The 13,925-nt window shown below is 31.3% G+C and overlaps 1 protein-coding gene across 3 annotated transcripts in view; it reads left to right on the forward strand.

The window, feature by feature from the left end:
- Nucleotides 1-13,592, forward strand: part of LOC132732407 (serine/threonine-protein kinase MRCK alpha-like) — a 62,669-nt gene extending 49,077 nt beyond the window's left edge. For 2 of the 3 annotated variants that reach the window (XM_060718820.1, XM_060718821.1), the window contains one exon: nt 4,823-13,592. In XM_060718820.1, the coding sequence (XP_060574803.1) occupies nt 4,823-4,996 (174 nt within the window). In that variant the 3' untranslated portion in view covers nt 4,997-13,592. Of the gene's footprint in view, nt 1-962; nt 1,040-4,822 lie in introns of all 3 variants that reach the window. The other variant, XM_060718822.1, reaches the window with a different exon arrangement.
- Nucleotides 13,593-13,925: the final 333 nt, after the last annotated feature.

Here is a 13,925-nt window from a genome sequence, read left to right on the forward strand (position 1 = left end):
TATGCGATATGTGCCATGTAGAAGATTTTTTGTACCAAATATGTACACAACTATGCCTGTATGTGGTCATTAGAAAATACCTAGATACTTATTTTACTTAATCTTACTTGTTTACAGGGATATTCGAAAAAGGTTGTATTTGGTTAAAAGTGATCATTTGTAAGGGCGTTTTAAATGACCAACATACATAGCTTTTTGTTTTGTGTTGTTTTGGATTGGAATTAAATACTTCCTGGTTTCATATAAATATATTATATGCTTATTTAAATGATATGCTAATTATATGTATGTGGTAAGGGCAGAAATGTTTTGATGTGCCAAAAAACAAAATGTTGGCATATATTGTTATGCACCTGGCAGTCCTTCTGGCTGCCCTTTTGATAAGGATGGGGGGCATCTAACTGTAAAAGGACAAAAGGGAACAATAGTGTCCATTCTGTAACCTTACAATCAAGTGCCAATGACCATCTGTTAAACGAAAGAAATGAACAAAAGAAATGTAAAAGAATCCACAAAAAGGCACATGAGGCATTCCTCCACAAGTGCAGCTGGAAAGTTGCCATATGACTTATACTGTGTTGGTAAAACCCAACCAAAAAAGAAAGTATCGCTTAGTTTTATTGTGACTAAAGCAAAGTTATTTGGTATATATCAGTATAGATCTCAACAAAAGTTCAATGGAAAAACAATGCACTGGTGGTTATAAATCTCTGGGAGTCAGTTAGTATGATATAGATAATTGAAATATAAAATGTTCCAGACAAGTGTAATGAATGGGTATCTTCTCTAATTTTAAGATTAATTTTTGTTACTTTAAAATTTTGATTACTTTTAACAAATTTGCATTCAGACGTATATTGCCCTGTCTATGTGGCGCTCTTGTTGACATTTATTTTCAAAATTCATTGTATGTTGTAAGGGTATATGAATATATATATTTATACATATAAACTATGCTGTAGGGGTCACCTCGACTAGAAGATTCAGGGAGTAACTCAAGTATTGGGTCTGTACCACCTTAACGGACATACTTAGACAGGTGGTTCTTTATTTCACCATTTCAGTCCTACACTGAAAAAACTGAGTAAACATTTTATCTGCATGAAAATTTATCATATTTAGTCGCTCTTTTGAGAAATGTTTTGTAGATTGACCACCAAAAAATGGCTAAAAATGTGTTAAAATTGGCATATAATAAGAAAAAGAATTAATGTACATGTATAGTTTTCATTCTGACAGAGCCAGTTTACTCAGTTTAACAAAGTGTTGTGTTTTGCAAGCTTTTTTGTATGCACGTGCCATGCATTCACTGCTTAGTTTTTTAACTCCTGTGAGCACAGAGTGTTCATAATGAATTTTGTGATTGTTTGATGTACATGGTTAAGTTAATAATTGTTAGTACAAAAATCTGGTTAAATATAGTTTTAATGTTGCTAAAAAGTAGTTTTAAAGTTGCTAACAATACAATAATAATGAAAAGTATGAGAATTGAAGATATTATTATAAGATTCATTTCAAAGCCAGCTTGATGAAATTCTACCTGTATTGACAAGTTAATAGTAATTTCTGTGGATAATGTGTGGCTTAGGTTAGGTTAAATGACTTTGTATACTTGTTATTAGACCTTTTCATGAAAATTAACATAACTTTGGAAGCTATATAAAAGTATTTTTTCTGACATTTTTCTATAAATGCCATTATAAATACAAACTAATCTTTATTACAAGTATAAAGTCAGGCCAGCAATCTGGTCAGACTTTATAGTAATCATGATTGCTTCATTTATTGTTTTTCTTGCTCAAAAATTGATTTTTAGCTTAACTGTTTCAAAGAACAGGAACCTCCCCCACGTGTTGGGTCTGTACGCACATTTTTATCTCCAAAACTACTGAAAGGATGGGTTGAAACTTAACGGACATACTTTCCAAGGCACAGGTGGTTCTTTATTTCACCATTTCAGTCCTACACTGAAAAAAACTGAGTAAACATTTTATCAGCATGAAAATTTATCATATGTAGTCGCTCTTTTGAGAAATGTTTGGTAGATTGACCACCAAAAAAAGGCTAAAAATATGTTAAAATTGGCATATAATAAGAAAAAGAATTAATGTACATGTATAGTTTTCATTCTGACAGAGCCAGTTTACTCAGTTTAACAAAGTGTTGTGTTTTGCAAGCTTTTTTGTATGCATGTGCCATGCATTCACTGCTTAGTTTTTTTAACTCCTGTGAGCACAGAGTGTTCATAATGAATTTTGTGATTGTTTGATGTACATGGTTAAGTTATTAATTGTTAGTACAAAAATCTGGTTAAATATAGTTTTAATGTTGCTAAAAAATAGTTTAAAGTTGCTAACAATACAATAATAATGAAAAGTATGAAAATTGAAGATATTATTATAAGATTCAATTCAAAGCCAGCTTGATGAAATTCTACCTGTATTGACAAGTTAATAGTAATTTCTGTGGATAATGTGTGGCTTAGGTTAGATTAAATGACTTTGTATACTTGTTATTAGACCTTTTCATGAAAATTAACATAACTTTGGAAGCTATATAAAAGTCTTTTTTCTGACATTTTTCTATAAATGCCATTATAAATACAAACTAACCTGTATTACAAGTATAAAGTCAGACCAGCAATCTGGTCAGACTATATAGTAATAATGATTGCTTCATTTATTGTTTTTTAAGCTCAAAAACTAATTTTTAGCTTAACTGTTCAAAGAACAGGAACCTCCCCCACGTGTTGGCAGCAGTGTCACACTTTGGTTTAGTTTTTGCACGCACATTTTTATCTCCAAAACTACTGAAAGGATGGGTTGAAACTTCACAAATTTATTTGAGAGCATAATATGAGGTCTTTATCCAAGGCCCAAAACTCTTAACATGGATTTTGATAAAATTATTGCTCTATTTGAACTTTAAAAAATGTACATTTTTTACAATCAGTCTCTGAGAAAAGTTGAGCAAGCTGTCCTTCTGACAGCTCTTGTATATATAAAAACCCTTGGACAGTTCCAAAGTCTAATTAGGACAAGTCCAATATGCCAATTGAGCAGTTTATATTGGCTTATATGTGATAGGAAATGTTTATAAATGAGCAAATAACTGACCATTATGGTCATCTTTTCCTGAGATTTCTGTCTCCTATGATTCCTGTCTTTTTGTTGTTGTAACAGCTAGAAAATTGGTGTAAGTTGTGTTATTTTCCAGGCCAAAGTTCTTAATCTTTCTGTTTTACTGAAATGAATAGGTACTTTGGGTGGTTGTTTTGAGTTAATTTGTTAATTTTATAAGCACTGGAACTGTTTTTGATAGTTTATTAGTGTAACAATGCACTAACAAATCTGTTATTTAGTTTGTAATTTGTTCAAATTGTTAATAAAATGTTTGAAGCAATAACAGTTTATATAGTAAACTATAGGGGATGAATTTTCTAATAATATGATAGATTAAGGAAGCATGCTAGCTATCAATAGCTTGAATAGCATGCCATAATATATAATATTATATTCATCTGTAAAAAATATTTGTATTTGACATATTTTTTCCTCAATCCTTCAGCATTGTCTAAATGTATATGTTCTACTGTGTATTTTCTACTGTCTTTTCTGTCTTAATGAAGTGTTCCCAGCAGGCTCCTAAGGTTTTACATCTTCAGCTGAGTCAAAGAAGGGTTGGGGGAGGGGGGATACATTGATTGGTGTCAACCAATATTCTTGTTCTTCCACATGGTTTTCTATTATGTTCTAATTGACTAATAACATAAGTCATTGGCAGATATCTTCAGACTATGTCACCTGTTAATTGTTCATGCTGTTGTTACAGATGTATAGACTGCTTGCTGTCATTTACTGTGTTATATTAACTTTTGTTATTGGCTTTTGATCTTGGTGATAAAGCCAGTCTATGAAAACTGGTGCAATTTATGATGGACCTAAAAAGACCTGGTTCCAAACCAGTGCATTTAAGCCTGACATAAACTAACTTCACTATTTACCTTTGATATCATTTGAACAGCTTTTTGAATGCCTCTGCCCACCACCCATTCAATGAATTTATGCCTACCCTCAATTCTCAGTGATTCCTCCACCCCACCCTCCACCCTCTAAATTGTGTATGTTTGTCCAGTACAGAGAAAATTGTGAAGAAAACAAATATCCAAATTGTTTGTTTAATCATTACCACTTATACAAGGAAAAAATCGCTGACTTTGTTAAGCTTCTTCTGTTTATATAATGGCATGCAAGAATTTAAATTTTAAAATTTATTACATTTTCTTTAAAAGCAGTCTGTACACAGTTTAGTTTGAATCTATTTATTGCATGTTGTACTTTTACCTAAATAATTTATCCCCTACCTGATGTTCATATTTTGAGACAGCATTTTGCATTCACTTTCACTTTGACCATGAAGAAATATAGAACACTTGTACAAATTTCGTTCCTGCAAAAATAAACATGAATAAAGCAAAATGAGTCTTTAAACTTGATACTGTGTTTTCTTCAAAATAATATGAAAAAATAATGATTTTCTTGCTCTTTAATTATCATTCATTATTAGAAATTGTTTGCCAAGTAAAGGATTTATTATAATATGCATAAGCTTAATTGCAAATTTTATTGAGGTAAACTTACATTTCATTAAAATATTAAAAATTATTTTGCAATATTTTGTTATGGTTGTCATGGTTATATTGTTTCAACAGTCTTGTAAAATCATGTTACCTGCAAAAAAGTTTTTAGTTGTCAACTGTTAAAGGGATTTTCTAGATTTTGAGCATTATAATTATTGTATATATTTTCTTTTACTTTTGCAGGATTGCTATGAGCAACAAGGTAAAGGAATGCGGTTATCAGTAGAGTCTACCAGCAGCGACGGAACCAGCAGTCGTACAAGTTCCCTCAGCTCAACTCCTGCCAAGTGGAGTCTCTCTGAAGATACCGTAGACAACTCTTCCACATCCGCCATCGAGGAGTGGTCTCACTTATAATGGACCCTGTTTGTTTTGCCGACTGTGATCAAAATTGCTTCCATTTTAATTCATGTTTCTCCCCTTGCCCCCACTTCAGATAGCTGTATACCAAACTGAATTATTGTAAAATCAAATTTGCATCCCTCACCCATCTATATGTGTAAGTTTATATTTGATTTACCGTATATATACAAATCATGCATGATTGTGAACAAAAATTAATCCATTTTTAGGGTAGTAAATCTTCAATTCTAACTATCTTGACCAGTTTATCCTTTTTTGCTCTTTCTTGCTTTATTTCTGTCTGTTTCTTTCTCTTAATCCCTACTACTATAATGTATTCACTGTTATATTATACATGTATATACATGTACATATATATATATACCCCTTCCCTGTTTTAAGAGTTATTATGTTATATTGTTACTGTACATTAGCTGTCTATTATAAGATAACAAGAGTGTATACCCATGTCATAAACTACTAGCTGGAAATATGGTACAACCAGTTTTAGTAATACTTTTACGAATTTTTTTAGATAAACTACAAAATGTTGATACCAATTTCTTTGAAGCATATTATGAGTCTTTATCTTGAAACTGATTGTTAATACCAATTTCTTCATGATTTAGATTGTTATTACCAATTACCTAATGGTGTAGATTGTTAATACCAGTTTACTTATGGTACAGATTTTAGTCATATCTAAAAGCCCAATGTCAATTCCAATTTCTTCCTGGTTTACATGTAAAGGATATTATTGATATCAATTTCTTTATGGTATATTTATTTGAAACTTACCATTCATACTTTATTATTTATGGAATAGATCTTGAAGTGTTATTGTAAAAGATATAATTATTTTATGTCCAGAGTAATATTCTTCCAAGATTTTCATGTCATAGTTGTGAATTATTTCCTTGCCTTCCATGAACGAGTTGAGAAAAGTTCCGTAACAAGGTAAAGGCTGGTCAACAGTTAAATGTTGAAATTAAACAGCTGCAAGTATATATCCTAGTCTGTATGTATATAACAGACTTTTATTTCTGGCATTGGCCAAGTCTGTATATTGCCACTAACTGTTAAAAGCTTATAATGTGATATTGATACTGTGCTTGGCTCCCTAATCTGATAAATACGATATTTATTTGTACAGATTTAAGTGATGTTTTATTGGAAGGAATAATAACTGGTGTTGATTGACAAAGTGTTTTATAATGTTGAGTTGGTTTTTTTTTTAACAGAATAATGATGTATAAGTTATATTTTGTACTTAAAAAAAAATTCTTTATACGTGAAAGCTGTTAGTCACCATTGTATAAAATGGCAATTATATCAATATGTTACTATTTCTATAAAATGGTACATATTTCTTTTATTGTCATATAGAAAAATTAAGGTTTCAGTATTGTTAGATGTCTGAATTGACTTACTCCGGAATTAAGAATATTTGGGTTTTTCCTGGCAAATCTGGTTACAGTTAAGCTTCGAAAATAAGCGAAACAGGTTGACTTACCTATTGTGATGGGTAATGCAACGTGAATCTATAATGGTAAAAGTTAAGTTTGTACCTACAGATTAGCTGGGAAAAACCCACAATTGCCGAGTTCTGGATAACGTCTATTCAGAACTTTCCCGTGCTACATGTATGTGCACGATAACTTGGTAAAGATAATTAATAGGTTTTAATGAGTACATTAATTTAGGCAACGCCTATCACAGTTGTTAGTGACTTTGTTATGTATATTAGTAAAATGCCTTCGATGTTGTTACAAATATATATGCACTGATACAAACAGGTGATATTTAGTCAGTATATTATCATATCCTCAATACTTGCCTTCATTTAGTATATTATGTGTCAATTAATTTGGTGGTAGTTCACCTCTTTATGATATGAGGAATTTATGATCAGTTTGGCTCAAAGACATTTCGGCCTGAATGTCCTGAAGACATTTCACCTTCAGGTGTTTCCACTCTTTGCTAAAAAAAAATTTCGCTTTACCAAATTCATTATGACTGGAGAGGCACATATGTATAAATAATTTATGAGCCTTATTGGGAAAAGGGGTGGTTGATTTGTGTAGGAGAAAATTTGTTTGGGGACTGATGCAGTTTAAAGGCCGAAATGTGTTTGGGGACTGTTAATGAGGGTTGTCCGCAGTTAGATGTAGAGTGGCAAATCCGTAACCCTGTCTTTTGTATGCATGAAATTAAAGCAATAAGCCATATTGATATAAACATAAGTGTTGTTGAATAAAGAAGGTGTTTCGTAAGTAGGCTCAAAAGTAGTTTCTTAATACATGTATTGGACTTGTATATTAGTAACAAGTGCAAAATTAAATGTATAAATAAAGTGATGGTATTTTATCTACCACGTTTGGAAAGGCTCAGAAAGGAATAAATAAAGAAATTTAAGGTTTTTATGCTCCCCGAAAAAATTTCGGGGGAGCATATAGTCGCCGCCTTGTCCGTCCGTCCATCCGTCCGTCCCCTTTTCTTGTCCGGGACATAACTTTGAAACAACAAGAGGTATCAACATGAAACTTTGTAGGTAGATAGATCTCATTGAGTAGGTGTGCAGTGCACAAGAACCGTAACTCTGCCTTGCCTAATTTTTGAATTACCCCCCTTTGTTTTTTTTACACTTTGAAATTTGTCCGGGACATAACTCTAAAAGTATAAGAGGTATCAACATGAAACTTTGTAGGTAGATAGATCTCATTGAGTAGGTGTGCAGTGCACAAGAACCGTAACTCTGCCTTGCCTAATTTGTGAATTATTCCCCTTTGTTTATTTTACACTTTGAACTTTGTCCGGGGCATTACTCTAAAAGTATAAGAGGTATCAACATGAAACTTTGTAGGTAGATAAATCTCATTGAGTAGGTGTGCAGTGCACAAGAACTTGAACTCTGCCTTGCCTAATTTTTGAATTATCTCCCTTTGTTTATTTTACACTTTGAGCTTTGTCCGGGACATAACTTTAAAAGTATAAGAGGTATCAACATGAAACTTTGTAGGTAGATAGATCTCATTGAGTCGGTGTGCAGTGCACAAGAACCGTAACTCTGCCTTGTCTAATTTTTGAATTATCCCCCTTTGTTTATTTTACACTTTGAACTTTGTCCGGGACATAACTCTAAAAGTATAAGAGGTATCAACATGAAACTTTGTAGGTAGATAGATCTCATTGAGTAGGTGTGCAGTGAACAAGAACCTTAACTCTGCCTTGCCTAATTTTTGAATTATCCCCCTTTGTTTATTTTTAGCACTTTGTCCAGGACATAATTTTAATGTATAAGAGATATCAACATGAAACTTTGTAGGTAGATATATCTCATTGAGTAAGTTTGCAGTGCACAAGAACTGTAACAGTCTTGCCTACTTTTGGAGTTATTGCCCTTTGTTCATTTTGAAACTTTGAACTTTGTCTGGGACATTACTCTAAAATTATAAGAGATCTCAACATGAATCTTTGTAGATAGATAGGTCTCATTGGGTGGAAGTGCAGTGCTTAAGAATCATTACTCTGCCTTGCCTTATTTTGAAGTAATTGCCCTTTGTTTATTTTTACTTTTTGACTTTTGACCTGGACATTACTTTAAAACTATTAGAGATATCAACATGAAACTTTGTAGGTAGCTAGATATAATTTGATAGAACTGCAATGCTTAAAGAGCCTAAACAAAGCCTGGTCTTATTTTGGAGTTATTGCCCTTTTTTCATTTTTACACTTTGACTTTTACCCGGGACATAACTCTGATATCATCAGGTAACTTTATAGATAGATAGATCTCATTGAATTGAAGTGCAGTGCAAAAAAACATAACTCCGCTTTGCCTAAATTTTGAGTTTTTGCCCTTTGTTCATTTTTTTTATACTTTCCTGTGTCCAGAACCTTCTCGGGGAGCATCACCCGGTTCAACCGGTTCTTGTTTTTGAGTGTAAAGAAAGAAATAAGAATGCAATTCACAGAGTTTGCTAAATCAGAGACACTTAAGTGATACATGTAAAAGAATGCTCATAGTCAAATTTTTTGTGACCTAATATTTTGGGTGCTTTGTTTTTCCGCCAATGTATCCGAATATTCAATGGAATAAGTCATTATACCTTTAAACCTCAAGAAAAGTTTTGAAAATATCACACTATATGCTCTTTCTTATTGTTTTTCATACCTCTAGTATCTTTTGTGATAGTGAATGATAGTTGTTCTCATCTTGTACTATGTAAGCAATCCTGTCACATTTATATTGTCTAATTTTTACTTAAACAGTTCTATGATGTCTTATAAAGTTATTCATAATTGTATCATATTTTGTCTGGTTTTTTTCTAAGTATTTAGACAGTAGGTAATAACAAGTTTTAACCCACCAGATATATTTTCATCATACATGTATATACCATCATTTCCTCTATGAATTTTTTTTTTGTACACTTCTCTTTCCACAGGGAAACATATCATTTTAAAAGTTTCATACTTGTACATTTGTAACTTCATTACTAGTTTTACACACATAAGCCATAAAGTTTTTATCCTTTTTTTTAAATCAATAGATTTTGTATTATAAAAAGTTCAGAAAATGAAATTTTGTAAAACTTTTTTCCAATGAAAATGTGACAAAATGAAATATGAAATGATAAAGTAGTTTGATTATGCATCAAACTTGCAAAATTTTGATTCTGATAGATATATTAAAATCTATAGATACAGAAAATAAAGATGGAATCATTAATGATAACCAGGGATAGTATATACTTATTAATTACAACATATTCATCAGATTCAGCGGTAAAGCAGCATGCCTCCAGATTCATGCAAATTTTAATGAAAATTTTGAAAATGTATTTAAAATATTGTGAAGTGAACAAAGGACGTTATTTACAGATTGCAAACAGCACTTACAATCCACATAAATGGCCCAAAATAGGTCAAAATATGCAAAAATAGCCCTTACTGCTGAGTAACACTGTAGAAATATGGTGATAAATTCATGTACTGCAAAATCAGTCATTAATCACACATAACATGTTAAATTATACTTGAATCTTGATTTTTCTACTTTTCTAAAAATCTACGAAAAAGTACATCTTTTCATAAGTTTTATTTCCTTGAAGTATTTTGACTCATCTGGAGGCATGCAGCTTTAAAGACCATTGAACATACTTCCAGGTTAATTGTCAAGCATGTTGGTTTTCCACTTAAACTATAAAGCCTGACAAGATGTTAATTTTACAATAATTTAAATTCCCTATGAGCTCACAATAAATTATTCAATGTTTGAATTACATTTTTTAATGTTTTCTATGTTAAACATTATGATGTCTGTTATAGGTCAGCTTGTTATAGGTCAGCTTTCAAATTTGCTGGATTGCATTTTGCTTACACTCTACCTTTAACCCATGACCTGCTGAATTTCTGAAATGGTTTTGTCTAGTTTCCACTCCCATTATCAATTCTTGGGATATCAAGATGGTCAGCCAGAAAAAAGGAACCTGGTCAAACTGCGTGGATAAAATTAGTAAGCAAGTTGGCTGGGGTTCTATACTAGTGGCAAAGGCAAATATATTTCAGTTTCAGCAGAGAAAAAGGATTATTATATACGATATCTTATTTTTAAGCGACTAGGGACCATCCTGGGCCTCTTTATTTTCATATTTTTGTTTCCATGATTTGCTATATTTTCAATTTCAAGTGCCAGTATATATATATTTTTTAATTTTCCTCCTCAGTTTTGTAGACAGATATTTGCATGGATTGTTTATTGTTTTATGTTGAATCATTAATTAGTGTATTAACGGTTGAGGAATTTTTGTTGACTAGGTAGTTATAGATGCGTTATACATGACATATACAATTCTTTAATGTATTCAAAAGCTTGTTGAATAATCACATGTACAAATATACTTGCTGCAAATATGTGCTTCTTTGTGAACTATATAGACTCTGCTTTCAATACCTGACAATTATAATGTTGAAAACATTTATTATAATAGAAATACAATACTGTATAATATTAGTTAAGAACTGCCGTATATGTTTCATACTGTACAAGTTTTTGACTTTAGTTATGAGTGGGGGATATTGTTATTCTTTAACCAGGGCTTGTCGATTATGAAGGGTTCTTTCTTGGCATCTATTAAGGACTGAATTACTGAATTTTACTACATTTGCTACAACCTGTAAACTTTTATAGTATCTTCAGCAGTTTTACGACATAGAAAGATATGAAACTTTTCAGTCCCATGTTATGGATTTTACAACTAATTTCTGCAATCGTTAAAAAAATACTTAAATACTTAAAAAAATATGTGATGTACACACAATGATAAATTAATTGATGCTAATGTTCTGTTGTCACCTGCTGAAAGACCTTTGGAAAGTCAAGGAACTACCTTTTGTATAGATAAAAGTTTACAGGATTATTCCTGAATTTCTGGATTTCGAGACTTTTTTTTCTTTAAAAACCCAGTAATAAATGTTAAATTTTTGATTCTCACGATTGATTGAATTTCCAATTTTTACCCATGCTTGAGGCATTGGTTTTCGATGTTGAAGTCATTCATATGAAGGCTGAAGGCTTCATATGCAAATAACACTATAATTTAGTCATTTCTTTGTAATTCTAATGGCCATTTTGGATGATGCCTTCATTCAATAATTATTGTCAATATTATGCAATATGGATTAGCAAATTTCAATGGAAAAGCCAGATTAAAAACTACGTGTATAGTTATGACCTGTCCTTTCAATGTAATGAACTTGTTTTGTTTTCTATGCCCCAAACTAGTTCAATTTAATATTTAAGAAAATATAGAGCCAAATCATTCTTAAAAGGAAAATAAGAATGCTTTTAAAATTATTGGAATCATCCTCAAATTTTGCTTGATGACTTCATTAGACCTGTAAGTTGTCACACAATTCTGATTTGTTAATTAATTTTGTCACCTCTCCTTTAACTGGTTTAGCTGGGAAAAGCAATTCAAATGAATTGCTATCTTACTGATATTAATTAAAATAAAGATTTAATTTTGCCAAAGTTAAAAGAAAGATTTTAAGAGTTTTTAATTCTCATTTTGGTTCTTGGGTTGGTTTGTATGCTCAATAATTTTAATACAGAATGATGTTGAAAACATTCTGGGATGAGTGACTCAAGATTGGTCAAAGCAAACTGCCTTAAAATGCCTGACTTTATAGAATAATAGTATTGATGAGTTAGTAAAATGTTTATAGAAATTTTGCATCTTAAATGGTGCTCCAAAATAAATTTCCAAATCATGTATTTTGGGAATTTTTATTATTCTGTTTGTGTCAGAACAAATTCTGATTTGCATGATACTTTTTAACACTACCCTTAGGAGAAAATTGTTTTCCTTATGAATGCATCTATTTATATGAAAACAAGAATTCTGTACATAGATTTTAAATTATTAAAACTTAACACCTGATTGGTCGATTCAAATTATTGAAAATTTGAAATTGACCAATGACATTAAATGTTACATTTTGAATGCACCAATCCTTTGTTATTGCACTGATTTACAAAGACACTGTTCTTCCCACTTGCATAGTTCTGCAATATTATTCACGAGCACAGCTGACTTATAAATGTGATCACATTGAAACAGTGGTGCAATATAATATTTTATGAATTTTAAATACAAATAGTTATTGAATGCACATATTGTAATGTCACATTTTTAACTAAAAGATTATAATGTACAAAAAGGTTATATGTAAGTAAGTAAATAAATGTACACCGGCCATGTTGTAAACACAGTAAATTTAAAGGGACTTAACTGAGAATTTTTGACATGATGGGACTAAAAATAATTTTTCGCAATTAATTTGAATGCTTAAAGGGACCCCACTGAGGTTTTTTGACATGATGGGACAAAAATAATTTTCAGAGATAAATGTTTCATTTGATGTAAAACTAGACCAAGAACTTGTATGCAAAATTTCAGATTATTTGCTCATTTTGTTTTTCCAGAATAATTATCCTAATTGTGAAAAAATGACCCACTCAAACCTGGCTTAGAAAATATGATGTGATGATATGATTTTCAATTTATTTCTGATTACACTATATGATTATCTTTTGTATTCTTTCTGTTTTAAGTGTCTTAGCTGATCTATGTAAGAAACAAATAATTTTTTTAGGCTTTTGGACTACAGTGGAGTTCCTTTAACATTTTTTTAAAACATCCCTGGACATCAAAATCGGTAACTAAATAATGTAGATTGGGGTTATAAATAAGCCTTAATAATTTTTGATAGCAACTTTGTCATATCTGGGCCCAGTGTTGGATATTTGTGTAGTTGAATTATTTTACAATAAAAATCTGTACATAGTAGTATATAGCCATCTAATGTTGTTTGTACATTAAAATCTTATTACAAATCTTTCATTCTTGTATTATATGTTTCAATAAATAACTTTATTATTATGAAATAATGTATTAAACATTTTTTTTGCTAGATAGATAAACAATTTAAACCAAACGTTCTTGTACATGTATGTTGCTTACTGCAGACCTGTATATTGTTATAAAGCCAAGTATTGCAGTGGGTATCTAACGATACAAGATTTAATAATAAAATTATAAACATTTTTTATGAGTCATCATTGTTCATTTCCTATCCCCTATATTGACAAGTTTTTCCTGCTCCAACATTGTTGGCAATTAATGTGGTACATGTAAGTGGGTGGCAATGAAAACTTGTTACGTTTTGCCGTCTGTCATCAGAGTCACCATAGGGTACTTTAAGGTCATCACAACGCTCCTTAGAACTCGAGCTTTAAAGTGCTAAGAGGTGAGCTTTTGTGGTGGCAGTGTCCGTTGTTGTCCGCATTTATTTACACAACATCTCCTAAACACGCCCTGCAAACTAACGCTCCACTTCAAAATTGTGGTGTATTGAAAAATAGGGAACGGCATTGCAG

This window comes from Ruditapes philippinarum, unplaced genomic scaffold (genome assembly GCF_026571515.1).
Source record: "Ruditapes philippinarum isolate M1 unplaced genomic scaffold, ASM2657151v2 ctg1544_1_1_1_1, whole genome shotgun sequence".
Taxonomy (NCBI): domain Eukaryota; kingdom Metazoa; phylum Mollusca; class Bivalvia; order Venerida; family Veneridae; genus Ruditapes; species Ruditapes philippinarum.